We start from the raw sequence: 27,281 nt of genomic DNA, 5'->3' as shown, positions 1-27,281 counted from the left end.
AACAAGACAATGCCCCAGCACAATAAGCAAAGTACACCATAGAAATGCTACATCGAGAGATCCCAGATTTCATTTGTCCAGAGCTCCGGCCTGCGACTCCACCAGACCTAAACCCAGCTGACTACCAGATCTGGGGGCTGATACAGGAATGCGATATGTCATCTAATACCTTAAACAGTGCCTCATCTTTGTTTGGGCTGAGCTGAAGTAGAGAGACGTTGACAAGTCCATAGATCAGTGGCAGCCAAGGCTGAGGGTGTGCTTTCGTGTAAAGGGAGCACACTTCGAAGTCTGCTTAATGGAAACATTACTTTTTAACTTTACATTTTTCTGCAAGATACACCATAAATCTTTTTGATGTATTTTTATTCAATTCACAATTCATTTTCACAAGGTATTGTTGTGGTGCAATGGGAAATATTTACATTTTACATTAACTTCATTCAGGACACAACATACTAAATTTTCTAAGAATTGGCCAAGTTTTGTGGAAGATACAGCAAAAAAATGTATTTTTTTTCCACACAGCCTGTCTCTTCTGCCCCAAATTCCACTAGAGGCATTATTAGCTAAGGGCATAATTTTGTGTCTAGCATTCATGCAGACTCCTGCTTCCAACCTAGCATGCCTTGCCTTCCATTCCCTAAAGTTCTCCCACCTCATCCTTTGTTGGCTTCCTTCTAAAGTCAGAAGTGCATAAGACATCAGAATATGTGGCCCACCTGCTTCTAAATTCAGAAAAAAGCTGGTAACGAAAGAGATCACAGGAGAGCAGACTTGCTGTCCCCACCAGATTCCTCAGAGGAACTGGAATGATAAAGCCCCATAAATAAGTATCGGCTCATGGCTGTACATCTCACATACAACACTGCTAATGGTTGGACTAAAGGTCTCACTTACAGAGATGTAGTTTAAGAAAAACACAAACGTGTATTAGCATTCTTCAGCATGCATTAAAATTCGTTTAACTCCAAGACAAAAATAAAGCATAACGTTATTCACCATTTGGCCTTTCACCCAACCTAATTTTTACAGTTATTGCTTTTCACAAAGTCAGAAGCTCAGTTTTAGTTATGTGAAAATAGAAAAACTATTCAAACGCTTTAACAACCTTTCAATAAATGTCCATGCAGCAAGAACCAACTAGAAAAACTAAACAACTACAACGCAAAACCGTGATAACGTGTCTCGGGGGAAAAAAGCTTAGATTATTTAAAACTTATAAACACATTATACGCTGACAAAATTCACAAGCTTCTTCACGTTATAATTGCTTGTTTTCAAGTCAAACGAATGCGCTCTACCAAATGAGAACTCAAAAAGTACAGGTATAGCAAGCTCTACACCCTACAAACCATCACAATAACAAAGATACCAAGTCTCACACATCTGACTACCCTCACACACAACCCTCCCTCGCTGTCTACCATATCACCCCCTCTTCTCTCTGTCCAGTACCTCTCCCTGATTCTGAATGTGCCCATCACTGCATCCTACCTTCAAACTTCTTTTACAGGTCTCTCGTGACCGGCTCTAGTTAGTTTTCCTTCTCCTGTGCCCGCCTCCTCTGACGCAACATCTTTCTCTCGGCCGCGTCCCGCCCCTTCTGATACGACTTCCTATTTCCGGCAGAGGGGGGCAGCCGAGAGAAGTACTATAGGGAGTTCAGAGAGGAGACGACGACCCAACATTAAAGGTTTGGAGATGGAGCGTTCCTTATCCGTGTTTCCTGAGTCGCATTTTGAGATCGGTCTTGCGCGTGTGTGGTAAAGGACGTCAGAGCCTGGGAAGCGTCTCCTATACTTTTGCATTATATTCCACTTTACACCCGCCTGCATAGACTAACATATACCCTGTAGGTTCCCGTTGCTGCCTTTGAATATGTAAATGTAGGCCCTTGTAGCTTTATACGATTTTTTAAAAAGTAACTTTATTTTACTGATGCAATTTTGAAGGGAAAAAAATTATCTTGAACCACGTTGAAAATATACTAGTGCACCGTGTGTTCTGAACATAGGGTTTTGCATCTGAACCCACAAATTGCTTGTATTAAACTCATCTTTTCAGCTTCTGCCCCCTGTTTATTTTCTGGTATTTTTCTAAGTCTTTGATTGAAGGCTCAGTGCCCAGATATTCCCACTTGTTGGGACCTCTGCCTGGGACAAGACGCACACGTGTGCTACTGAAGTCTGCTGCTAGAAGGATCAGCCCTTTGGGACATTTACTGTAGCTAGCCGGTGAGCCTACTACAGTACTCCCCACCAAAAATTCGGAGGGGTTCCGTTCCAGGAACCCCCATAAATTTTGGAAAACCGTGAACAGGCTTGGTTATGGTCTGCTACTGATGCAGTAGAGGGAAGCCTTGGAGAGGCAGGCTGTGAACGAGCCTGTTCAGAGCTCGCATCTGCTATCTATCCACTGCTGCTGGTGCTGCATTAGGAGATATCGAGGGAGGACAAACAGAAACTAGAGCCTCGGACCAACATGATTTGAATAATAAAATGACCAGACAAAAGGTTAAAAAAAAAAAAATTATTTTTTGAGATTACAATATGTCAGATTTGAAATGTGTATCCTGCCAGAGCTGGTGTTAAGACGGTGAACATGAGCTAGAACCTAACAGAGAGAGGAAAAAAAATATTTTTTTTGTTTAGACCAGGGCTGGGTTTCCGCAGAAGGTGCATTTCCAGGGGAAGAGACCCTTTCCAGAGTTCTCCGAAGGTGCATTGGCCAAGCACAGACGCTTGAGGGGCCACCAAACCCAGGAGGACCAGCAGAGGATCATAAGAATTGCCATACTGGGACAGACCAAAGGTCCATCAAGCCTGGTATCCTGTTTCCAACAACAGCTATAAACCAATCCGAATATAAACAGTGGTAATCTTTTTCCTTCCCAAAAGGGGAGAAAAAAGGTTGACTCGAATATAAACAGGGGAGGGAGAATTTATATTCAAGAGAAGTGCCTTGCCTTGCACCCTGTTCCCCCCTCCCTAGCTGCTCTGCATCCAGTCCCCTCACTCACTCCCCTGCTAGTCTCTGCACCAAGCTCCCTCCCTCCCTGGTTCTGTACCCTTTCCCCCTCCCTCCCTATGCCTTGCAGGCCTGTTGCGAGACCTGCTGGCCCAGTGGTGGTCAGGACAGGAGGGATCCCTCCTGGATTCTGTCCCAGCATGATTCTAATTATTTTTATCTCCCTCCCACATCCCCCACATACCTTTAAACTCAAAAGACACCATCAACACCTTCTCTCACATCAGGCAGCATTATGGGGCAAAGATCTAGAACAATTGCTTACACTTATGCCTGCTACCTATGGGGAATTCAGGACACGCCTAAAAACATATCTGTTCCTGAAATATCTAGGTAGCTGACCTGTACAACTCTTTCTCCTCAATAACTGATCCCTTGAGCTGTTAATCGCTAGCTTCCACCATGTTAAGCTCAATCTATTTGTACCTTCTTTAATCTTTGTAAACCTCATAGAACTTCACGGTCCTGCGGTATATAAACTGTTGTCATTATTATTATTATTTAAGTATCCCTGGTGGTCCAGTGGTGAATTGAAGCAGAAGCGACCTTCCTTCACTCCTGCCTGTGCAGAACCGCTAGTTAATTGATTGGCTGCCACAGTGGGAACTTGCAGCAATCAGCTACCAGCTCTGCACGGGCAGGAGTGAAGGCAGGTCACTCCTGCCTGTGCAGAGCCATTAGGTGATTGATGAGGAACAATGGTCAACTACTTGGCAGCTAGGCTTCAATGCTAAAAAATGCAAGATAATGCACCTGGGTAAGAGAAACCCGCATAGAACTTATGTACTAAATGGTGAGACCTTGGTTAGGACCACGGCGGAACGCGACCTAGGGGTGATCATTAGTGAGGACATGAAGGTTGCCAATCAAGTGGAGAAGGCTTCCTCCAGGGCAAGACAAATGATGGGGTGTATCCGCAGAGGTTTCGTCAGCAGGAGACCTGAAATTATGATGCCGTTGTACAGAGCCATGGTGAGGCCTCACTTGGAGTACTGTGTTCAGTTTTGGAGACCACACTACCGAAAGGACGTGCTGAGGATCGAGTCGGTTCAGTGAACGGCCACCAGGATGGTCTTGGGGTTCAAGGATCTCATGTATGAAGAAAGATTAAAAAAAATTGCGGCTGTACTCACTTGAGGAAAGAAGAGAATGGAGAGATATGATTGAAACATATAAGTACATCACGAGACGCATCGAGTCAGAAGATGATATCTTCTGGCTCATGGGACCCTCGACCACCAGAGGGCATCCGCTGAAAATCAGGGGAGGGAAGTTTCATGGCGACTCCAGGAAGTACTTCTTCACCGAAAGAGTAGTGGATCATTGGAACAGACTCCCACTCCAGGTGATAAAGGCCAGCAGCATGACGGATTTTAAGAGAAAATGAGATACTCACGTGGGATCTTTAAGGGAGTAAATTCAGGGGAGGGGATACTTGGAATGGGCAGACTTGGTGGGCTATAGCCCTTTTCTGCTGCTTTTTTCTATGTTTCTATGAACCGTGAACTTGCTGGTTTCTATCTTTCAACCAGTTCTCAATCCAAAAAAGGACATTACCTCCTATCCCATGACATTCTAATTTCCTCAGAAGTCTTTCATAGGGTACTTTGTCAAATGCGTTTGAAAATCCAAATACACAATATCAACTGGTTCACCTTTATCCACATGTTCATTCACCCTTTCAAAGAAAGGCAGTAGATTAGTGAGACAAGATTTCCCTTGACTAAAACCATGTTGACTTTCTCTCATTAATCCATGCTTATGTATATGTTCTGTCATTTTGTTCTTCATAATAGTCTCTACTATTTTGCCCGGCACTGACGAAAGACTCGCTGGGCTATAATTTCCTGGATCACCTCAGAAACCCTTTTTAAATATTGGCATCACGTTGGCCACCCTCCAGTCTTCTGGTACTATGCTGGTTTTTAAAGAAAAATTACAAATGACTATAAATAGCTCTGCAAGTTCATTTTTCAATTCTATCAGCATAATGGGATGTATACCATCCGATCCAAGTGATTTGCTACTGTTCAATTTGACCCATTACATCATCCAGTGTTAGAGATTTGTGTGAGTTTCTTTGATTCATCAGAATTGAATACAATTTCTGGCACCGGTAACTCCTCCACATCTTCCTCAGTGAAGACTGAGGCAAAGAATTCATTTAATCTCTACGCTATTTCATTGTCTTCCCTGAGAGTCCCTTTTATCCCTCGGTTGTCTAGCGGTCCATCCGATTCTCTTCCCGGCTTCTTGCTATTAATATAACTAAAAAAGTTTTTATTGTGTGTTTTTGCTTTCAGTGCAATCTTTTCACGATCTCTCTTCGCCTTCCTTATTAGCACCTTGCATTTGACTTGACATTCCTTTGGTTGATTACAATTAATTTTCAATCGGATCCTTCTACTTTCTGAAGGATTCTCTTTTAGCTCCAATAGTTTCCTTCACCTTACTCGTTAACCACGCTGGCAGCAGTTTGGTCTTCCTTCCTCCTTTTTTAATACATGGAATATATCTAGGCTGGGCTTCCACGATGGTATTTTTAAATATCAACACCATTATCTCCCTCATCAATTCATGTGCTCCACTAAGAACTAGATCTAGAATTGCTTCACCTCTTGTTGATTCCTGAACTAGTTGCTCCATAAAGCAGTCCTTGATTTCATCAAGGAATTTTATCTCTCTAGCATGCCCTGATGCTACATTTACCCAGTCAATATTGGGAGAGTTTTGATATCGCTCATTATTACTGTGTTACCCAGTTGTTAGCCTCCCTAATTTCTGATAACATTTCAGCATCTGTCCATTCATCCTGGTCAGACAGACGGTAGTACATTCCTATCACTATCCTTTTCCCCCTTATACATGGAATTTCTACCCATATGGATTCCAAGGTGTGTTTCTACTCCTATAAAATTTTTAGTCCGTTTGATTCAAGGCCTTCCTTAATATATAACGCTATGCCTCCACTGATTTGATCCACCCTATCACTACGATATAACTTGTACCCCGGTATAACAGTGGCCTATTGATTATCCTCCTTTCACCAGGTTTCAGAGATACCTATTATATCTATCTTTTCATTTAGTGCAATATATTCTAACTCTCCTGCTGGGGTCCTCAACACCCCTAGTACAAGGATTCACCCAGGATTTTGTGAGCCTCGTGGAACGCCTATTTGAACTTGCAGTGCACCAGAGGTGGCATAGGCCAGGGGACCTCCCCTCAGCATCACCCCCCTCTCTGATGAGGATAAAGGCTTGGACCAGAAGGTTCATTCTGATATAGTCTGGGAAGATAGAAATCCAGTTCCATGCCACTGTTGTCCCAGGATGAATTTTCGCTGGCAGAGTCTGGTTTGTTGCATGAGAGCGGCTGTCAAGTTGCTGCAGTGGCCCTGGACCGGGGGAAGACCCCCACAGTCACTGACCTTTTAAAGCCTCTGCATTCTTATGCATTACTGCCTCGCTGAGTGAACTGAACCTGCAAGTTTCTCCAGCTCCTTTGTCTCGGTGCTCAGTTATGAGCAGTTAAAGCAATGTGCTTTCCCTCCCATCCAGACATCATAAAGCTAGTCTCAGACCACTGGGAATCTCCAGAAGGATCCCTGGAATTCTATGAGAACTGAGATCACCAGACTTACTCAAAAACTTAAACTATCTTTTCCTACGCTGAAAGGCGTAATCTATACTGGAAAATTAGGGAAGTTTCTTCTTTTCAAAATTACTGAGCTCTGGAATAATTTTCCTGTCCAGTTGCGCGATCTGGGCTCTTCAATTATTACGTAAACATCTGAAAACTTGGCTTTTTTTAAAATTGTTATCTTCGTTTCCTTCTAAACTATTCCTATCCTATTTTTTTTTCTTCAATTTTTTATAAACCGTGTCAAGCTCTATTTTTATAGAGAAGATGCAGTATATAAACTTAAGGTTTAGTTTTGTTTAGCTAAGGCTATGGCCAAGTTTTACCCAATAGTTCTGGATTTTCAGCACATATTTGTTCAGCCGAAGATGGATTCGCTAGTGGTGCAGGTCATCAAACCTACATCTCTGCCTAGTGCAGGAAGTGTGATGTTAAAGGAGTCTCAGGGCTGTAAAGTGGACTTGTTCTTCAACAGGTAATTTGAAACCTTGGCCATAAACATTAAGGCATCAGGCATGACTTCCTTTGTGGCATGTGCTTGCCACATGCACCTGTCTCAAGCCTTAGTCCCAGAGGACAAGGATCCCCAAATGCTTCTGTATGGGGTGAATTATATAGTGGACGCTCTGTATGATAGATTTATGAGCAAGGTTTCAGCCTAAATGATCTCCATTCGACGGATGCTCTAGATCAGACAGTGGGCAGGAGAAGTAATCCCTGTGGAGTTCCACAGGACTCCCCTCTCCCAAATATCTACATGGCATCATTGGGCAGTATGCTATCCGATTTAAAATTGAAATCGTATATATGCGGATGACATTACAATTATTCCCATAACCTCACTGACTCAAGAGACAGAACAATTCATCTCATCTGTCCTTACCAAGTTAGAACAACGGACTACGCAATTTAAATTAAAACTGAATTTAGTAAAAACTTTATTTTTTTTTTGGGCAAGTCCTAACAAGATCATGAATACCTCTTTGAGATTAAATGGGTCAGACTACTCAATTAACTCTACAATCAAAACCCTTGAAGTCATCTTGGACCAAAGCTTGACGTTTGAAGTTCACACTAATGCTCAGGTCAAAAAATGTTTTTTCACTTTATGGAAGCTTCATACCATTAAACATTATTTTGGTTTCTTCTCTTTTCGATTACTGGTTCAATCTTTGATCTTAAGTACCTTAGACTATTGCAATATCATTTACTTGGGATCTTTTAAAAAAAAAAAAACATCAAAGGACTGAGAATCGTTCAGAATGCCGCAGTATGTCTCATTTATGGCCTCAAGAAATTGGATCATGTAAGCTCGTATTACCTTACATTTCTTGGCGTTGAAGCCCAGCTGCCAGACAGAGGACCAACTTTCTAAAGTATGGAGGTCCTGTTCCATAGTATTCTGCAGATTGTAGCCGTTTATGATATTGCATAGTTTGGCATCATCAGCGAATAAGGTTACCTTACCTTGAAGCCCTTGAGTCAAATCCCTAATGAATATGTTGAAGAGGAGTGGACCCAGGACTGAGCCCTGCGGCACTCCGCTGGTCACTTCCGACGTTTTGGAGAGGGTACCGTTAACCATCACCCTCTGAAGTCTGCCACTTAGCCAATCTTTAACCCATGCATTTAGTGTTGCTCCTAACCCCATCGATTCCATCTTGTTCAGCAGTCTGCGGTGTGGGACGCTGTCAAAAGCCTTGCTGAAGTCAAGGTATACGACGTCTAAGGACTCTCCCGAGTCTACTCCTTAAAGAAACACGACCACATAACTGAAGCATTCATCAACTCACACTGTTTCCCAATCCAGGAAAGAATACTATTCAAATTCTACTGCATACTATTTAAAACTATAAACGGAGACAGCCCAACCTACCTGAACAACCGACTCATCCATAATACCTCAACCAGACATAGAAAAACTCACAACCCAGTCACACCACCACCAATCAAAGAAGTTAAACGGAAAAAAACTTTACGACGGCCTCCTAGCCAACCAAGCAGCAAAACTAGATAACCAAATCTCCAAACTACAGACTACAAGTTATTCAGAAAATAAATAAAAACCATACTCTTCAAGAAATCCCTGAATAAGTCTTAACATCACGAACTCCTCCTTCCTCTACCCTCTTCCTAACTCTTCGAAACTACCTGCCCTATTCTTTACCTTCTCTAGTCATGACCACTGATCTCCTTTTGTAACAGACCTACCATAAATCTTTTGTAATCCGCCCTGAACCACAAGGTAATGGCGGAATAGAAATCTCTAATGTAATGTAGTGCTTACTTGTTCGCTTTTCCATCCTTGAAGGGCTATATCTACAATAGATTCCTTGATAGAACACTATAATTCCAAGCAGGCAAATGGAATAAATGTTTAACCAACTTTATTTCAAATGCACTTTATCAAACTTTTAGGAAGTCAATCAGAGGATGTGATAAACAGGAGCACGCTACAGGGATTCAAAGAAGCTTTGGATAGGTACTTGGAAGACAAAGGGATTGAGGGGTACAGATAAGAGTAGAGGTAGATTATAGGGATGGGATTAGAGGTAAGTTACAAAATTAATCAGGGACCACTGTTCAGGCACTAGGCCTGATGGGCCGCCGCGGGAGCGGACCGCTGAGCAAGATGGACCTCTGGTCTGACTCAGCGGGGGCAACTTCTTATGTTCTTAAAACTTATCTCTGATAAATTTCTCTTGACTCCACTTCTTCCTTGATGTATTCCTAAAACACCCCAGATAAATTTGATTAACATGCTAATGTAATTTTGAATTTTTTTTTTGTAATATCACTGTCTGTATACAGTCTCTTCTTCTTTAAACCGCTCTGAACTGTTTGTGGTATTGCAGTATTAAAAATAAAGTTGTTATTATGTCTCTAAAATCACTCTGAGCAGGCTCTCCTTTCAGGGGCAGATGCTATTTGGCAACGGTCTGAATGACCTGATGGCAAGTGAGGCGGACTGTCCCCTAAGGCCTTTCTGGACAGCATACCCCAGATGGCTCGGGATACGGGATGGGACAATTTTCAAGTTTCTCGGTTCTTTCCGTATGTAGCAGACCAAGTGACGCAGAGGTCCTTTTCAGAGATCATGTCTGAGGTCCAGCGGAGACAGGCCTCTGGCTCTCGCTCCTCTCCAGCCTCTAAGTAATCACGACACCAGGACATGGGCTGAGACCCCCCCCCCCCCTAGATAGGAGGCAGGCTGTTGGCCTTTTAGTCAGTCTGGGCTCAGATTGGCGCAAACTGTTGTTTCCTAGAAGTTGCTCAGGAAGGTTACAAAATTGAGTTCTGTGCCCCCCACTTTCAGACCTCTTTGTAGATTCTCTGGCTGGCTGACCAGAGTGTGCCTTCAGAGTCTGTGCAATAGTGCAAAGGCTACTGGATCTTTGTTCCATAGAACCGGTCCAGGACAAAGAATTGGGCTTGGGCTGATACTCCATATACTTTGTCATGCCAAAAAAAGGCTCAGAGGACTGGAGACCAATTCTGGACTTCAAGTCTGTCAATGCGACCCTGAAAGTGCTGCACTTCCGCATGGAGACCGGTTGATCATAGCGGCAATGAAGCTGGGGGAATTTCTAGCCTTCCTAGATCTGATGGAAGTCTATCTCCATATTCCCATTTTTATTGTCCACTTGTAGTTTCATGTGCTGGATCAGCATTTCCAGTTGTCAGCACTCCCCTTCAGCCTAGGAACAGAGCCTCGCACCTTTACCGAGGTGATGGTGGTGGTGGCAGCATACCTCCGCAAGGCTGGGATCCAAGTTCACCCATATTTGGAGGACTGGCTCATAAGGGAGGAAGGCAAACTGGTAGTTTTGAGAATGGAGCAACTCCTCTAGGACTTGGGATGGATTGTCACCTTTAAAAGAGTCAGCTGGAGCAGACTCGGTGCCTGGAGTACCTGGGAATTTTGTTCGACACGACCTTGGGCCAGAAGCAGATTTCTGATATGCTCCAGAGGCCAACTCCCACGGCATGGCACTACCTGTGGTTGATGGTGGCAGCCATAGTACACAAGAGCCCTCCAGAACTTCCTTCTCTCTTACTGGTCTCAGACTCACTTTAGCAACCATGTCCATGGTTACTGGCACAAAAGAATAGCATGTGGTGGTAGCTGCCCTCTCCAGGGGTTTGCCTCTTCGCATATCTTCCTGTGAGACACCAATGATCGATGCCAGCCTTTATGGTTGGCTAGTCTCATTGCAACATATACCCAGTTCAGAGTTATTGGCAGCTGGAACTCAGAGCTATTCGACTAGCACTTCAGGCACTGGAGAAGTCTCTGGAAGGCAAGGTTGCTGGAATCTTCTCTGACTACGACAGAATTCGCAGGAGCCATTAAGGAAGCTGCTCAGCACTGAGTAGCAGCACCAAATTGCGCGCCTGCTCGTGCTTCTCAGCAGCAGAAGACACTCACAGCAGCCAGTTAACAGCAGGGCAGGAACTTGGAAAGTTTGCTTCTGCCCGCTGCACCTCCACCGGCAATCCACAGTAGAGGTATGAGTCTAGGATAGAGAGGGTGGCAGGGTGCAGAGCCTGGGAGGGAGGGTGCAGAGTCTGACAGGGGAGGGAAGGAAGGAGGCTAGGTGCAATGGAGGGAGGGAGAGAAGGGTGCTGGGTGCGGTGCCTGGCAGAAAGGGAGCTGGGTGCAGAGCCTGACAGGGCAGGGCACTTGAATATTAAGCCACCCAACTTATATTCAAGTCAACCATTTTTCCTCCTTTTTTGGAGGGAAAAAGGGGGTCTTGACTTATATTCGAGTATATACGGTACCTCTAGAATCTACTGGTCTGAGGTTATAAGGCCCCACTCATGTTGGAAGAGGCACAACCTTCCCCCTCACCCCAAAGTCCTCGGGATTTCTTGTATCTGGAAAAGGACTGCCCCTGAACACCCTTGGGGAGGCAGGGGAGCCACTGCCTAGCCTTCTAAACTGATTAAATTTACCCCAATCTCGAGGCCATTATTTTTCCCAGGGCCAGACCCAGTTGCTGAGACTTCACCTTGCCCAGATCCTTCACCAGATTCTCTAATTCTTCAAAGAGAAGGCATTCCCAAAAGGGCAATTTACTAAGCTGGATCCCCAGCCATCTCAGAGCTATCAGCAACATGCACGACCTGTTAAACCTCTTTTCCACACTGGCCAACGCCCCATATCAGCTAGCCCAGCAAACTAGAGCCCATGAGCTGAAGTGAGGATCAGGAGACTGAGCAGTACTCCTGGCTCCACTGTGATCTGAACCTCCAGGAGCAAAATGACCCATAGACCGTCCCCAGGGAGAAAGGCCATGGGTTTACTTTCTAGGGGATCAGGTCTACCTCACCATCTTCTGAAATACCATATTTTTCGCTCCATAAGATGCACCTGCATAAAGCGCACCCTAGATTTAGAGGAAGAAAACAAGAAAAAAAAACATTCTGAACCAAATTCTCCCTGCCAGGCTCTGTACCCTGCCACCCTCTGGTGGTTTAGTGGTAGGTCAGGGCAGGGCACAGAGCCCCCATGTACCTTAAATCATCCCCCATATACCCCCCTAGTACCTTTTTTGATCATCCCCCTTGGTACCTTTTTGATTTCATCCCATCTTTCCCAGCCAGCAGCACACAGGCCAGAAGCGCAGAGATCAAAAGCAAGTCCTCCGCGCTCCTGCCTGGGCCCACGCCAATCTCCAAATGGCTGCAGTCGGTTCTCGTGAGTTCCGTGAGAGCTGACTGCAGCCATTTGGAGATTGGCGCAGGCCCAGGCAGGAGCATGGAGGGCTTGCTCTTGATCATTGCGCTTCTGGTTGGGAAATTTGTTAGACCACCAGGTACAACGGCAGAGAGCGGGATTAAAGTTGCAGCAGTGGTAGTTTTTTGTTTTTTGTTTTTTTTAATATGCGGTGGGAAGGGGGGGGGGCGGTGTTAAAAATATGCAGCAGCGGGCTTGAATTTGTATCTTCGCTTCATAAGACGTACTTACTTTCCACCCCCTTTGTGGGGGTGGAAAAAGTGCTTCTTATGGAGCGAAAAATACGGTACTAAAGGATTTCAGAAGACATCAAATTTCATACTATCATCCCCGGAAAAGTTCAAGCGTCTGTACCTCCGTCTGCTGATCAGGAAGGGATACAAGCCATTAGTGTGTAATGGGATGATAATAATCTTTTACAAAATAAAAAACTTCAGACTTCTTTAAATTCATCTTTCTGTGTTCATTTATTTAAAGCTCAGAGTCATGTTACCTAGCTTTATTAAATAAATGCATAGCTGTTCTATTTCAGGGTCTTTGCCTAGTTCACCATAACACATCACCCACTAAATTAGGGCAACTGTTCATATGTGCATGGAGAAAGGAATGAAAATCCTTCAGAGATTGAGCTAACTTATCAGTCTTGCCAAATACAAATGGAAAGTACTTTTAAAATGGAGGACTATCAAAAAAGTCAACTCGCATTTCTATTTAACAAAAAGTAAGTTACCTCATTAACTGTCTTTATACAAGAGGCTCCTAGAGTAATCCCCAGCAAAATACAAAATTACTCCTGACTTAAGGAAAGTGCAAGTATGAGTTGAATTCCTAATGTAGGCACATACCTGTTTTAAAAAATGTAAAACAGTTTGGCCTCCCCAGTCTAATATAAGCCCTACCCCCGAAAATAAGCCCTAGTTGCCAGAAGCAGCAGACTAACGCCACTGTCATAAGCTTGTGTACGTCCAACAGTGGTTGCTGGGTGTTTTGATTCACGCCTAACATGTCAATATCCAACCATTCAATGGAGCTCAAAACGTGACTCATCAGAGAAGGCAACCTTCTGCCAGCCATTGGTACTCCTGTGCAAATTGCAGCCATTATTTGCAATGAACTCTCGTGAGCATGGGTGCATTCACCAGCCATCTGCTCCAGAGCCCCATTCGCAACAGGGTTCACTGCAGTCATTTTGGACTCGTATCTAGAAGCCCCGTTTCGTTTGGAAGGCGAGTTGCTCCATGGTAGTATTCCAATCGGCCCGTACCAACCTGCTTAGCCGACGTTCAACTCTCACATCAATAGCTCATGCTGCCCCACAATTACCGCGTTGGGTCATTGAAAAGGTTCCATTTGTTCACTCATGGTACACTTTAACCACAGCAGCTCATGAACAGTTCACAAACTTCACCGTTTCCGAAATGCTGCCGCCCTTTGGCATGGTAGCCGATGATCATGCCTTTTTCAATGTTTGATAAATCATGCTTTTTTCCTGTGTCAGCCACGGTTGCTTTATTGGCAACTTGCTGATATGTACCCATGAAGTCTGCACTCAACACATCCATTCATTCATTGGCTGCGCATTCCTGATATCAGAGGTAGGTGGTGGTCTTATTAATGTGAAAAAATGTCTATTTGCTTAAAAATATCAACAATATATCTTCATGGATTGTCTGAAAGAGCAAACAATTGATTCACATTTACCTGTTCTACTTCACTGAGGATTTTGTAGACCTCTATCAGCCTCTTCTTAGCCATCTCCTCCAAGCTGTAAAGCTTCAACCTCTTAAGCTTTTCCTCATATGGGAAGTTCCATCACCTTAATCATTTTTGTTGCCTTTCTTTGAACCTTTTTTCAAATTCTGCTATATCTTTTTTTTTTTTTTTTTTTTTAAATATGGCAACTAGAATTGCACACAGTACTTGATGTCTGATATTACCCTGAAGCAATTCAGTGGCATTAAATTCTTCCTTAATTTCTATTCCTCTTCCTAATAATTTCTAACATTCTGTTTATTTTTGGGGGGCTGTTGCTGCAAACCAGGTAGAAGATTTCAACTTGGTGTGCATAGTTACTTGATGCTAGGTTCCACTTTAGGAATTGTACTTTGTTGGGTGGACCCCTCCTTTTGTAATTTTTAAGTGTGCTACCCTGAAGGATCTCATTCTGACAATAGTGTTTTTAGTGGTGATTTGTCTGTCAGATGGGTCTTCAAATTGCAGACTTTATCCTGTGGGTACCCCTATCTGTCTTTCTCAAAGCGCTCAGTTTCAGTCAAGACCGTTCATCCTTTTTATCCAAAGTAGTCTGATTTCAATCAGACAGTGGTTCTACCAGCCATCAAGCAAACTGATGGTTCCGATTCCTAGCATAAGGTCAAGCTGGATGTGTGGAGAGGGTGTTATTTGAATGTTACTAATCCATTTTAACAATCTGACATGCTCTTTTGTCAAGAGGAAGGCAGCATACAAGGCTCCATAGTATGTTGGATTAAACTGAGTTCTTATGGTGGGGCTGCAAGCTCACTTTTGATCCAGGCTATTCTTCCAGAAGATATCTACTAAGTGATAACCTGGTTGTTGCTGCATTCATTCATAAACCACAACAAGATAGTCATCCTGGCCAAGGAGGATGTGGTCTTTGCTAGGGCAGTCCTTCGGGGGCCCATGTCTTTCTCCTATTGTTACGGTACATCCCTTTGATGTGGACTGATCAAGTGGGACAATAAGGAAGGTGACCATTTTATTCATACTTGTTAATTTCTTTTCCTTGAATCTACTAGATCAGTCTCGGACTCGCCTTGAAAGTCTGCAGTATTGGGGATTGTTTACAGTTTTTATTCTGCTCCTTCTTGCTTGAAGTGGGTATGGTCATTCCCCCCATGGGGGAAAATTTTTTGGTTTGAATCCTGTACTAGTTGAACAAAACAGTACTGAAGGATTCCAGCAGGCACCAGTCTTTTTACTGGTATTGTCACTGGAAAAGTTCAAGTTTCTCTACCTTCATCTACTGGTCAGTATGACACACAAAGTACATTGGTTCTCAACCTTTTTTTAGCTGGGATATACCTGATGGATGCTGCTCACATACATGACACACTGTGTGCATGTCCTCATGGACCTTTGGTCTTATAAAGTAAGGTATTTATGAATTATCGTATTTTCACGCATATAACGTGTGCGTTATACACGATTTTACAAACTGCATAACCATGCGCGTGAGCGCGTTTTACAACTTTTTTTTACATAGTTCCCCCCCCCGACGCCCGATTCATCAACTGGAAGGACCGCTCGAACCCCCACCCCGAAGGACCGCTCTGACGTCGGAGAAAGGGCGGGACCGCCGGAAGAGGAAGTAGCGTAGCGCAGGGCTCAGAGAAGGGGCAGGACCGCCGGCAGAGGAAGCAGCTGGGCTCACTGGCATCCGGAAACAAGGTAGACAGCTTCTCCATGCAGGAGGGGGAGGAGGCTGTGGGGGTACGAGCGGTCCTTCGGGGTGGGGGTGCGAGCGGTCCTGCGGGGGGGGGGTGTGAATCGGACGTCGGGGGGGTGGCATCAGGCTTTCAGGGTGGGGACAGGACTTCAAGGGAGGACAGGACTTCAAGGGGGAGAGGAGAGTCGGGCGGCGACGGGAAAGTCGGGGCGGTATACGGGTATGCGCGGTATATAAAAATTACTCTACATAAATTACAGTTTCCCGCGCACTATACCCGTGTGCGCGTTTTACACGGGTGCACGGTATATGAGTGAAAATACGGTAATTGTAATCATGCTCTGCATCCACAGAAACCCTATCTATCACAGACCAACAGGTGCTGATCATAATTAGCACATTTCCTCGATGGAAGCTATTACACAAAAAAAATGTATATACATAATTTGATATTTGTATCATCTGTGTAATAGCATCATAAATCTCCCTACAACCACGCACATTGTGAAATAACACAAAAACGGAAAAAAATCCTAATTTAACATACATGCAGCATACAAAATTAGCATTAACTATAGCACTAATTCCTATGATTTAAATAATATGAATAGAACAAAAAAAAAGTGAGGACTAAAAGTCTCAAAACCAGTCTTTGCAGCAGACCCGACACAGTCCGTGTTTCGGCTTAGGTAAGCCTGCCTCAGGGGTTACAACTGACATCTGAGAAACAAACATGATAAATAGCTAAAAGCATAAAAAATAACACAATCTAAAACATATGTAAATGCATAAAAACATATGCAAATGTATAAATAAAAAATGATAATATACCAGTTAAAAGAACTAGTAATATCAAATAACATCATGTGTGTTGTATAAACTGAAAAAGATGATGTTTCAGTTCTTGTGTCTTTCATATAAATGTGAAGGGATATGTAGCTAATCGTGTGAATATATAAACTACCAAAATACAGTAAAACCTTGGATTGCAAGTAACTTGGTTTGTAAGTGTTTTGCAAGACAAGCAAAACATTTTATTAAATTCTAACTTGATATACAAGCAATGTCTTGCAGCACAAGTACATACAGTATACACCAGTGGTCTCAAACTCAAACCCTTTGCGGGGCCACATTTTGAATTATTAGGTACTTGGAGGGCCGCAGAAAAAATAGTTAATGTCTTATTAAAGAAATTACAATTTTGCATGAGGTTAAACTCTTTATAGTTTATAAAACTTTCCTTTAACAGTTAAAAGGAAAGATATATAAACTATAAAGAGTTTTACCTCATGTAAAATTGTCATTTCTTTAATAAGACATTAACTATTTTTTCTGCAGCCCTCCAAGTGCTCTATTTTTTCTGCAGTCCTCACATTTAAAGTTTAATATCTTTTCTTTCTCAAAACTGGCACTTTTCAATCACTAAATTGAAAATAAAATCATTTTCCTACCTTTGTTTGGTAATTTCATCAGTCTCTTGACTATGCATCCAATATTTCTTCTCTTCTTTCAGCCTCCTGTATGCTTCCTCTCCTCCAGACCTCATTCCCTCCCACAACTTTTTCTTTCTTTCTCTGTCTGTCTTTCTTTGATTCCGTGTCCCATTTTTTGCTTTGTTTCTGGCTCCCTGTCCCCCCCTTCTTTCTTTCTTCCTTCCTTCCTGCCCTCCTCCACACCACCGCCGCCGGGGAATAGGCTGCTGCCGCTGCCGCCATCGGGAACAGGCCGAGATCTCCCTCTTTCTCTTCTCCACAGGGCCGACCAACTCTCGCCGCCCGACGTCAATTCTAACGTCGAAAAGGACGTTCCGGGCAGCCAGGCAGCGATTGGCTAGCCAGAACGTCCTCTCAACGTCAGAATTGACGTCGGGCAGCGAGAGTTGGTCGGCCCCGAAGAGAAGCAGGGAGATCAAATAACACGGTGCTGGCCTGAGAAGGGAAGGGAAGCAGGTTGGGCACCACTGCTCTAAACGAGCTGCACTCTAGGGAGAACAGTGGACCGCCCCCCACCTTGGTACGCCACTGGAGCAGCAGCGTGTCTGGCCAGCTCTTCCGTGGATAGCGCAAGGAGCCGCCAACCCGCGGCTTTGAACGGAATGAGCCGGCCAGACATGCTGCTGCTCCAAAAGGAAGATAATGATCCAGTCCAGACCGTGGGCCGCAAATAAAATCTGGAAAGCCACATGCGACCCGTGGGCCGCGTGTTTGAGACCGCTGGTATACACACATGTATAGTATTTTGTATTAAAGTTTTTGGGTTGTAGAATGAATCTTCTGGGTTTCCATTATTTCCTATGGGGAAATTCACTTTGATATATGTGTGCTTTGGATTACAAGCATGCTTCTGGAACAAATTATGCTCGTAAACCAAGGTTTTACTGTATATTAACTAAAAGATAAGATGTGTTGCAGAGCAAACCCAGTAGATGGCGTACTTGTAACATCAATGACTTAAAGACAAAAGAACAAACAAAAAAGCTTGTTATAATTTGGAACAAACTCAAGCCTAATAATTAGCCAAAAAAAACCCCAAGAGCGTATTGCAGCTTGAAAGAAAAATGTAGTGCACCATCCAAACACCAAGAGAACTTGTGTGTGAATTATGTCAGTAGTGAAAAACTTTCTAATGCTACCGCAATTTATATAGACGGACCAGACGGAATTCATCTGGATGGACCAGACAGAATTCATCCGAGAGTCCTAAAAGAACTGAAATTTGAAATCGGAGAACTATTGCAAAAACTTGCCAACCTGTCAATGAAAATAGGACAGATACCGGACGACTGGAAGATAGCGAGCGTCACGCCGATATTTAAAAAAGGATTGAGAGGAGTGCCAGGTAACTACAGACCTGTGAGTCTCACGTCTGTCCCTGGAAAGATGGTTGAGGCGCTGATCAAAGATAGCATAGTCCAGCATCTAGACACACACGACCTGATGAGAGCCAGTCAACATGGGTTCAGGAAAGGGAAATCATGTTTGACGAACCTACTTCAATTTTTTGAGACAGTGAACAGACAAATTGATAGTGGAGAACCGGTGGATATTGTATACATGGACTTTCAGATAGCGTTCGACAAGGTTCCACATGTAAGACTTCTCGGGAAACTACAAAGCCAAGGAATAGAGGGAGATGTACTAAGATGGATAGGCAAATGGCTAGAGAACAGAAAAAAGAGTGGGCATAAATGGGAAGTTCTCGGAATGGGAAAAAGTGACTAGCGGTGTACCCCAGGGCTTGGTACTTGGACCCATCTTATTTAATATTTTCATAAATGACCTAGAAGAAGGAACATCCAGTGACATCATCAAGTTTGCAAATGACACAAAGCAATGCCGGGCAATCAGATCGCAGAAGGACAGCGAGGAACTCCAGAGCGACTTGAATCAATTGGAGAAGTGGGCAGATAATGGCAGATGAAGTTTAATGTGGAAAAATGCAAAGTGATGCATTCAGGCAGAAAAAACAAAGAACACAAGTATAGTATGTCAGGTGTATGGCGAGATCCTAGCAAAAACGGTAGCAGAACGAGACTTGGGGGTAATCGTCAGTGAGGACATGAAGTCTGCCAATCAAGTGGAGCAGGCTTCGTCCAAGGCAAGACAAATCATGGGCTGCATACGAAGGGGTTTCGTCAGTCGTAAGGCGGAAGTCATTATGCCATTGTATAGATCCATGGTGAGGCCCCACCTGGAATACTGTGTGCAATTCTGGAGGCCGCATTATCGCAAGGATGTGCTGAGACTGGAGTCGGTGCAAAGAATGGCCACCCGGATGGTCTCGGGACTCAAGGATCTACCATACGAAAAAACGGCTTGACAAATTACAGCTATACTCGCTCGAGGAGCGCAGAGAGAGGGGGGGACATGATCGAGACGTTCAAGTATCTTACGGGCCGCATCGAGGCGGAGGAAGATATCTTCTTTTTCAAGGGTCCCACGACAACAAGAGGGCATCCGTTGAAAATCAGGGGCGGGAAACTACGAGGTGACACCAGGAAATTCTTTTTCACTGAAAGAGTGGTTGATCGCTGGAATAGTCTTCCACTACAGGTGATTGAGGCCAGCAGCGTGCCTGATTTTAAGGCAAAATGGGATCGGCACATGGGATCTATTCACAGGGCAAAGGTAGGGGAGGGACATTAAGGTGGGCAGACTGGATGGGCCGTGGGCCCTTATCTGCCGTCTATTTCTATGTTTCTATGTGTAACTCTGGGAAAGACCGAACAGGAAAAGGACCTGGGTGTACTGATAGATAGGACCCTGAAACCGTTGGCGCAATGTGCGGCGCCGGCAAAGAAAGCAAATAGAATGCTAGGCATGATAAAGAAGGGAATTATGAGTAGATCAGAGAAAGTTATAATACCGCTCTACAGAGCCATGGTCAGACCACACCTGGAATACTGCGTCCAGCATTGGTCTTCATACCTAAAGAAGGATATAAAACTGCTAGAGAGGGTGCAGAGACGAGCAATGAAGCTAGTGAAAGGTATGGAGAACCTGGACTACAAGGAACGACTTAGGAGACTGGGGTTGTTCTCCCTTGAGAAGAGGAGACTGCGAGGAGATCTGATCGAGACTTTCAAAATACTGGAAGGATTCTACAAAATAGAGCAGGGGAAGCAGTTATTTACAATGTCTGATGTGACACAGACAAGAGGACATAAACTGAAGCTAAGGGGGAACAGGTCCAGGATGAATATCAGGAAGTTCTGTTTCACGCAGCGAATGGTGGACACCTGGAATGCTATCCCAGAGGAAGTAATTCCAGAATCCACCGTTCTAGGATTTAAGGGTAAACTAAATGCACATCTCCTTAACAGTGGCATAGAGTGATACGGGTAAGGGTAAATTAGATGCACATCTCCCTTGAGAAGCATACAGTGATATGTGGACTAAAACTATGCCAGGGTACACCTGTCGGGGCCTCCGCGTGTGCAGATCACCGGACTTGATGGACCCAGGGTCTGATCCAGAGATGGCAATTTTTATGTTCTTATGCTTCTAAAAACCAGTCCTTTTCTAGAAAAGGTTTTAAAAGAAAGTGAAAGGCACAGACTAAAAATGCTGGCACGCTGTTCTAAGAACAATCAAACTTAAAATGCCAAGTATTAGCCAGAATGTTGGCTGTATAAAACGAAGCAGAGTAGAGCAATAAAACATAGGGGTCCTTTTATCAAACTGCGGTAGGGGTTTAACGCGTGTTAAACCGCCTGCTGTGCTAGCCGCTAATGCCTGCATTAAGCAGGCGTTAGTTTTTTAGCCGGCCGCGGGGGTTAGCACGTGATGAAATGTCCAACGCGCTAACCCTGCTAGCGCGGCTTGATAAAAGGATCCCATAGTGTTAAAATGAAAAAGAAGTGATGACCTTGCTTATATATAAAATATGAACATATCGTATGTTGTGCACATTGCATTATTTTACAAAAATGAGTGCTAAAAAGAAATGAAGAACCATCATCTTAAAAGGCTAAGGAATGACCATATTCTGAAATGAAAAAATAAACTAATGAGAGAAATAATTTCTAAATGTATAACATAACATATAATGAATATAAAAAGTAATATTTTGTTCTCGCGAGAACTGAAGGCACCATTTGGAGGGTGGCGCTGGCCCAGGCAGTTGGGCGGAAAGCTCGCGCCTGACGGCTGACACTGAAAACCATTCAGAGGGCAGCACTGACACTGCTGGACCACCAGGCAATGGGAGACGCTTAGGAGTTACGAAACAGGACGGGAAGATGCGGTGCGGGCCCAGGTGGGCGGAGAGCTCGCGCCTGCCGGCCGATGCACCGCTGGACCACCAGGCAATGGGGGAGATTTGAAGAGGGATGGGACTGGGCGGGGGTGTTTTAAAAAGGGACGAGGGTTAAAAAGGTACTGGGGGTGTTTTTAAAAGGCCCGACGTGTGTGTGTTAAAAATTTATATTTTCGCTGCATAAGACGCAGTGACATTTCTACCCACTTTTGGGTGGGAAAAAAGTGCGTCTTATGGAGCGAAAAATACGGTAATATAAGCACTATAAGCACGGTAATATAAGTCAGTCCTGCTCTTCTTTAATACACAGTAGTACTTCACTCCCTACTGTATATGTCTCCCTTGGATTTGTGTAGCACCAGTGCATGACCCTGCATTTTTTAGCATTAAAAAATGCACTGGCACTGTAAAAATCAAATAGTAATACAGTACAGGAAGTGTTATTTTTGTATATGAAAGAGCATAATTGAGGTATAATTGTTTCTGATATCTTATGTGCCCAATTAGGTAGAAAAGGTGACAGCTAAAGCCAGAATGATGCTCAGGAGTAGATATTAGACAGTACAGCAGGAAATAAAAGGTGATAGTATCCTATATCAGTCTCATGTGAGGCCCCATTAAAAATACTGACTATAATTCTAGACACTACACCTTCAAAAATATATAAACAGGAAAGAGTGGGTTCAGAAGGCAACTGCAAAATTAGTCAGTGGTCTCTGCTATAGAGCATATAGGGACTAGTGCTGCCCGATTCAGGAAAAAAAATTTCGATATCGATTCAGCCTATTGAATTGGTTTTTCGATTTGATTTTCCTGCCCAATTGGGTGTTTTTTGTTTGTTTTTTTTCAAACATCCTCGTGGGTTTATTTTATAGCCTCTTCACCCCCTTTGCCTTCTCCTAACCACACTGGCGCTGTGGTGTAAACAAAATAAACAAAAAAGACTTTTCCTCTCTCTAGCTCACGTTTGCAGTCTAACACCAGCTCTAGCAGGATACACATTTCAAATCTGACATATTGTAATCACAAAACAGAAAATAAAATTAGTTTTCCTACCTTTTGTTTGGTCATTATTCAAATTTTGTTGGTCTCAGGCTCTGGTTGTCTTCTGATAACTTGCTTGCCAGGGTCTCCTCCTTTCTTCTTTCTCCCTGCTAACCATCCATCTTCTATTTCTGTTCTCCCCTTCCATTTCCCTTCCTTCCCCTGGAGGTCTGGAATCTTTCCTTTTTTTTTCATCTCCCTCCACAGATCCACCTTTTCTCAACTATCCTTTCATCCAGCATCTCTCCCTCCTTCCCTACCACCCCAGGGTCCACCATTTCTCCCTTTCTTTTCCCAACTATCCTCCTATCCAGTATCTCTATCCCCCCCCACACCATCCCTTGTGTCCAACTTCTCTTCCTTCCCTCCCTAAATCCCATTGTCCATCATCTCTCTCCCTTTCCTCTATTTTCAGACCCATTTATTCCTTCCCAAAGTCCGGCATATGCATATCTCTTTGAACCCCCCCTTTCCTCCCTCCGTGTACTTCTACACCAGGGCCCCCTCCCCTGAAGACCTGCACCCCATCCCTAAAGGCCTGTTTCCCTCTTGAAGGCTTATCCCACCCCTTATAGATCTTCATCCCACCCCTGAAGGCCTGCCTGTCACCCATGAAGGCCTTTCCCCCCCCTTGAAGGCCTGTCCCTCCCTTAAAAGCCTGCATCTCACCCCTGAAGGCCTGCCTGCCTGTCCCACTCCTCACGCCGAAGAACTGCTCACCCCCCCCCCCCGAAGGCCTGCGTATTCTCCCTGGCCTCCCACTGGGGTTCGGCTTCCCCCCTGGCCTCCCCGCACTGTTTACCTTCGAGGAACAGCCTGCAAACAAGATCGCGGTGCTAGCGATCTTTGTACGTCAGATGAGGGGCAGGACCGAGACAGAAGAAACAGCTCCGAAGCCGTACAAAGATCGTTAGCACCGCGATCTTGTTTGCAGGCTGTTCCTCGAAGGTAAACAGTGCAGGGAGGCCAGGGGGGTGGAAGCCGGACGCCAGGGGGGGCGGGAAGCTGACAGCAGCACTTTCCGACTGACCCTCCCTCCTCGCCCTCTAAAGCAAGTGTGACAGCGGCCGGCCAGCAAGAGCAGCGCTGCTGCTCCTGCCTTAGGGGGCGAGGGTCAAGTGAATCGGGAAGCCGATTTATTTTTTTATTTTTTTTTGGGGGGGGGGGGTTTGTTGTTGGTTTTTTTTTTTAAACTGATTCGAATCGATTCACCCGAAGTGAATCGGTGAACCGATTCGAATCGGGCAGCACTACTAGGGACAAACTTATAGACCTCAATAGGTATACTTTGGAAGAAAGGTACAAAAGAGTCATTTGTATGGTTAATGGAAATTCAACAATGTTTATAGTAGGACATGTTTCTATTGTATTTTTGCTAATTATAATATTTTCCCTTTTGCTCTAGGATGCCCTGTACCAGGCTGGAAGTGATAATCCAGGATAGATATCCCTGAAATCTTATCAATAATTAAATCACGTTGGTCTTGCTTGGATATTAGTCTACACCATCCAAAAGATGCACTCAGCCAAAGTGAACTTGATTGATCAGCATGAGCAAAATTATGTGAGGAAAAAGTAGGGGAGAAACTTGGTGGAAAGAACATTATAGAAGTGATGAACGCCCATGAATTCATTCAACAGCTACCAACACAGTCGGGGGTGGACCATGCTTATTTTTATTAATGCAATTTACATATTACAATATACAGTTGTATAGAAAAATACTAAAGATAAATATTATAAATGGAATTATATATAATAGAGAAATATCTCAATAGCATATATCAAGTCCACACTAGGAAGAACAAAAGGATAAAAATTTGAGAAGAAATATGTAAATCAATAACAAATACAAAGTAGCAATAAAGCAGGAGCGTTTAGATTTACAACAGCCACAAATCTTAAAACAAGATCTACATTCAAAAGCTCCCTTTGCTTGTGGGTTTGAAAAATATACTTCACATGTTGGTATTTGACTATACAGTTGCATGGGATTGGACAACGTATGCCAGCAAATAAGAGAAAGACTGTTGGGAGATATTTGAAGCTCCCCTACCCCTGCCCTATATTTATCTTCAGTGCAGGTGTGTGCACACTGCTATGTTCCTGTTTTAATTTAATTGATAATCTTGCCATTCCACACATATCCAGCATGAACCTGCTTCGCCTGGTGTGCCGTCACAAAACAGCACTGGGCCTGGGCAGCCTGTCCTTCTTCACCGTGGCGCTGCTCTACCTGGCCAAATGCACGTCTGAGAACCTGCAGCCGTCAGGCCTGGGCCTACCTCAGCAGTGGGAAGCCAATGTGCAGCGAGACAAGACGGAGAGCACCTTTCTGGCTGTCCTGGTGGTGAGTGGGCCCAAGTATGCTGAGCGGCGCAGCATCATCCGCAGCACCTGGCTGTCTGCTGCCCACATGCCAGATCTCTGGTGCCGCTTTGTTGTGGGCACGGCTGGCCTGTCCTTGGAGGATGCAAAGAGCCTAGACCTAGAGCAGAGACGTCACTGGGACTTGTTGCTATTGCCTGAGCTGCATGACTCGTATGAAAACCTGACGGCCAAGTTGCTGCATGCATACACCTGGCTCGACCGCCACCTGGACTTCAAATTTGTCTTCAAGGCTGATGATGATACCTTCGCTCGGTTGGATGTGCTGTTGGACGAGCTGCGGACCAAGGAGCCTCGTCGCCTCTACTGGGGCTTCTTCTCTGGTCGAGGCCGGGTAAAGGCAGCTGGCAAATGGAAAGAGAGCACCTGGGTGCTGTGTGATTACTACCTGCCCTATGCCCTAGGCGGTGGCTATGTGCTTTCCTGGGATTTAGTGCATTACTTGCAGCTCAGCCGCGATTACCTGGCCCTCTGGCAGAGCGAAGACGTGTCTGTGGGGGCATGGCTAGCACCTCTGGAGCTCCAGAGGGTGCATGACACACGCTTTGACACAGAGTACAAGTCCCGTGGCTGCAACAATAAATACATAGTCACCCACAAGCAGAGCATTGAGGACATGCTGGAGAAGCATCAGACCTTGGCCAAGGAGGGCAAACTGTGCAAAGAAGAGATCAAACTGCGGCTCTCATATGTGTATGACTGGAACGTGCCCCCGTCTCAGTGCTGCCAGAGAAAAGATGGCATTCCCTGAGCCTTCATTCTTCACCTTGTTAGGAGGAAGGGAATCTGACAATTTTATCAAACAAAAACACCCTCCTGTACCTGAGTGACTTGTATAATCATGGAGAATCCTGAACAGGTTTCTGAAAGCTCTGGGAGAGTGTGGGGCCATTGCTGTATCTGCTGAGGATAATTAAGCTGTTAGCATTCCATATTATCTTGTAAAGCAGTGGTCCCCAACCTTTTTTTGCTTCAGGGACTGGTTTCATGCAAGACAGTTTTTCCACGGGGCTGTGGGTGGGTAGGTGGGAGGGATTCAAATCCATAATCAATAAAGTGCATAATACATAATGTAAATATAATTATTACATTTTCTATTATGCACTTTATTTCTATTATGATTACATTGTAATAGATACAATATATTAATACAACTCACCATAATGCAGAAACAGTGGGAGCCCTGAGCTAGATAGTCCCCCATCTCTATGCCAAACAATTCTCCTTTCCTCGTGTACCATCTCTTTATTTCCCCTTCACTCGGACACCCATGCCCAACAATTCTCCTTTCTATTCCCTCCCCCACCTCAGCATCTCTTTCCCTAATGCCTTCCATTCTTCCATCCTATGTCCCAAGTTCCTGCTCCCCTCCCTCTATTTTGTGTCCTAAGTTTATGCCCCTTACTATCCTTTGTCCAAAGTTTGTGCTCCCTCCCTTCTGTGTCCCAACATGCCCCTCTTCATCCTTCCCTTCCTCTATTCTGTGTCCCAAGTTCATGCATCCCTCCCGCAGGCTCTCCCCTCCCAGCTGCACTTATCTTCACAAAACTGTAGCCAAAGTTCCTACATGCGGCTGCTCCGGAAGCCTAGAGGAAAGTTCGTAAGAGCTGCTGCTTACAGCTTTGTGAAGAGAAATGTGGCTAGGAGGAGGGAAATAAAAATTTCTGTGTAGCCCAGTTCAGCATGGCCTGGTACTGGTCTGCAACCTGGCGGTTGGGGACCCCTGTTGTAAAGAATGTAAATTTTGTTCATAAGGCATTTGCCTAAACTGCATTAGACCATGCTTTTTTTTTTTTTTTTCCAAAATACCGACATCAGTTTATAAAATTACTTTCCCTACCCTTCTTAGTTTCTGTGAAGTTACACTAGTGTCCTATACAACTTTTTTTTTTCTTTTCTACATTTTAAGTCAGAAAATAAACTACATAGTGCCAGCTTGGAACATTTAAGGCTAGAATACTTGTGCTGCAGAACCACAGGAAACAAATTTTTGGAATTAGTTGGGATGTTAAACACACACAAGTTACCCCTCCTTGCACAAAGAGAAGGCATTTGCCTCAATATTGGGGGTGTTCAACCATCTACAGAACCTAAAAAGTTGGCATTAATGTGCAGAACAACTTTTGGTGGTAATTTTGTCTTGATTTACAAAGCAGCTCTATTGTGAGGAGTTGGCTTGTGTGACTTTAGAGGAGGATATGTAATGGCTTTATAACACACTAGTCTGTTACGTCCCTTCCAGATTCC

At 44.3% G+C, this 27,281-nt stretch overlaps 2 protein-coding genes across 5 annotated transcripts in view; one reads left to right on the top strand and one right to left on the bottom strand.

Moving 5' to 3' along the window:
• The window catches only part of SLC38A9 (solute carrier family 38 member 9), a 204,475-nt gene extending 202,856 nt beyond the window's left edge, over nucleotides 1-1,619 (bottom strand). For 2 of the 3 annotated variants that reach the window (XM_033931198.1, XM_033931214.1), the window contains exon 1: nucleotides 1,498-1,619. The gene's annotated coding sequence lies outside the window, so the exon portion shown is untranslated. Of the gene's footprint in view, nucleotides 1-1,458 lie in introns of all 3 variants that reach the window. The other variant, XM_033931206.1, reaches the window with a different exon arrangement.
• Nucleotides 1,586-27,281, top strand: LOC117354194 (beta-1,3-galactosyltransferase 6-like). 2 transcript variants are annotated; one of them, XM_033931225.1, is made up of 2 exons: nucleotides 1,586-1,696; nucleotides 24,052-27,281. In XM_033931225.1, exon 2 carries the CDS (start codon nucleotides 24,652-24,654, stop codon nucleotides 25,783-25,785), a length of 1,134 nt encoding a protein of 377 aa, XP_033787116.1. In that variant the 5' UTR covers nucleotides 1,586-1,696; nucleotides 24,052-24,651; the 3' UTR covers nucleotides 25,786-27,281. The 2 variants fall into 2 exon arrangements, with proteins under 2 accessions (XP_033787116.1, XP_033787127.1); XM_033931236.1 differs by having other exon boundaries at nucleotides 1,630-1,855.

This window comes from Geotrypetes seraphini, chromosome 1, assembly GCF_902459505.1.
Source record: "Geotrypetes seraphini chromosome 1, aGeoSer1.1, whole genome shotgun sequence".
Classification (NCBI taxonomy): domain Eukaryota; kingdom Metazoa; phylum Chordata; class Amphibia; order Gymnophiona; family Dermophiidae; genus Geotrypetes; species Geotrypetes seraphini.
This window is presented reverse-complemented; position numbering and strand designations above follow the sequence as displayed.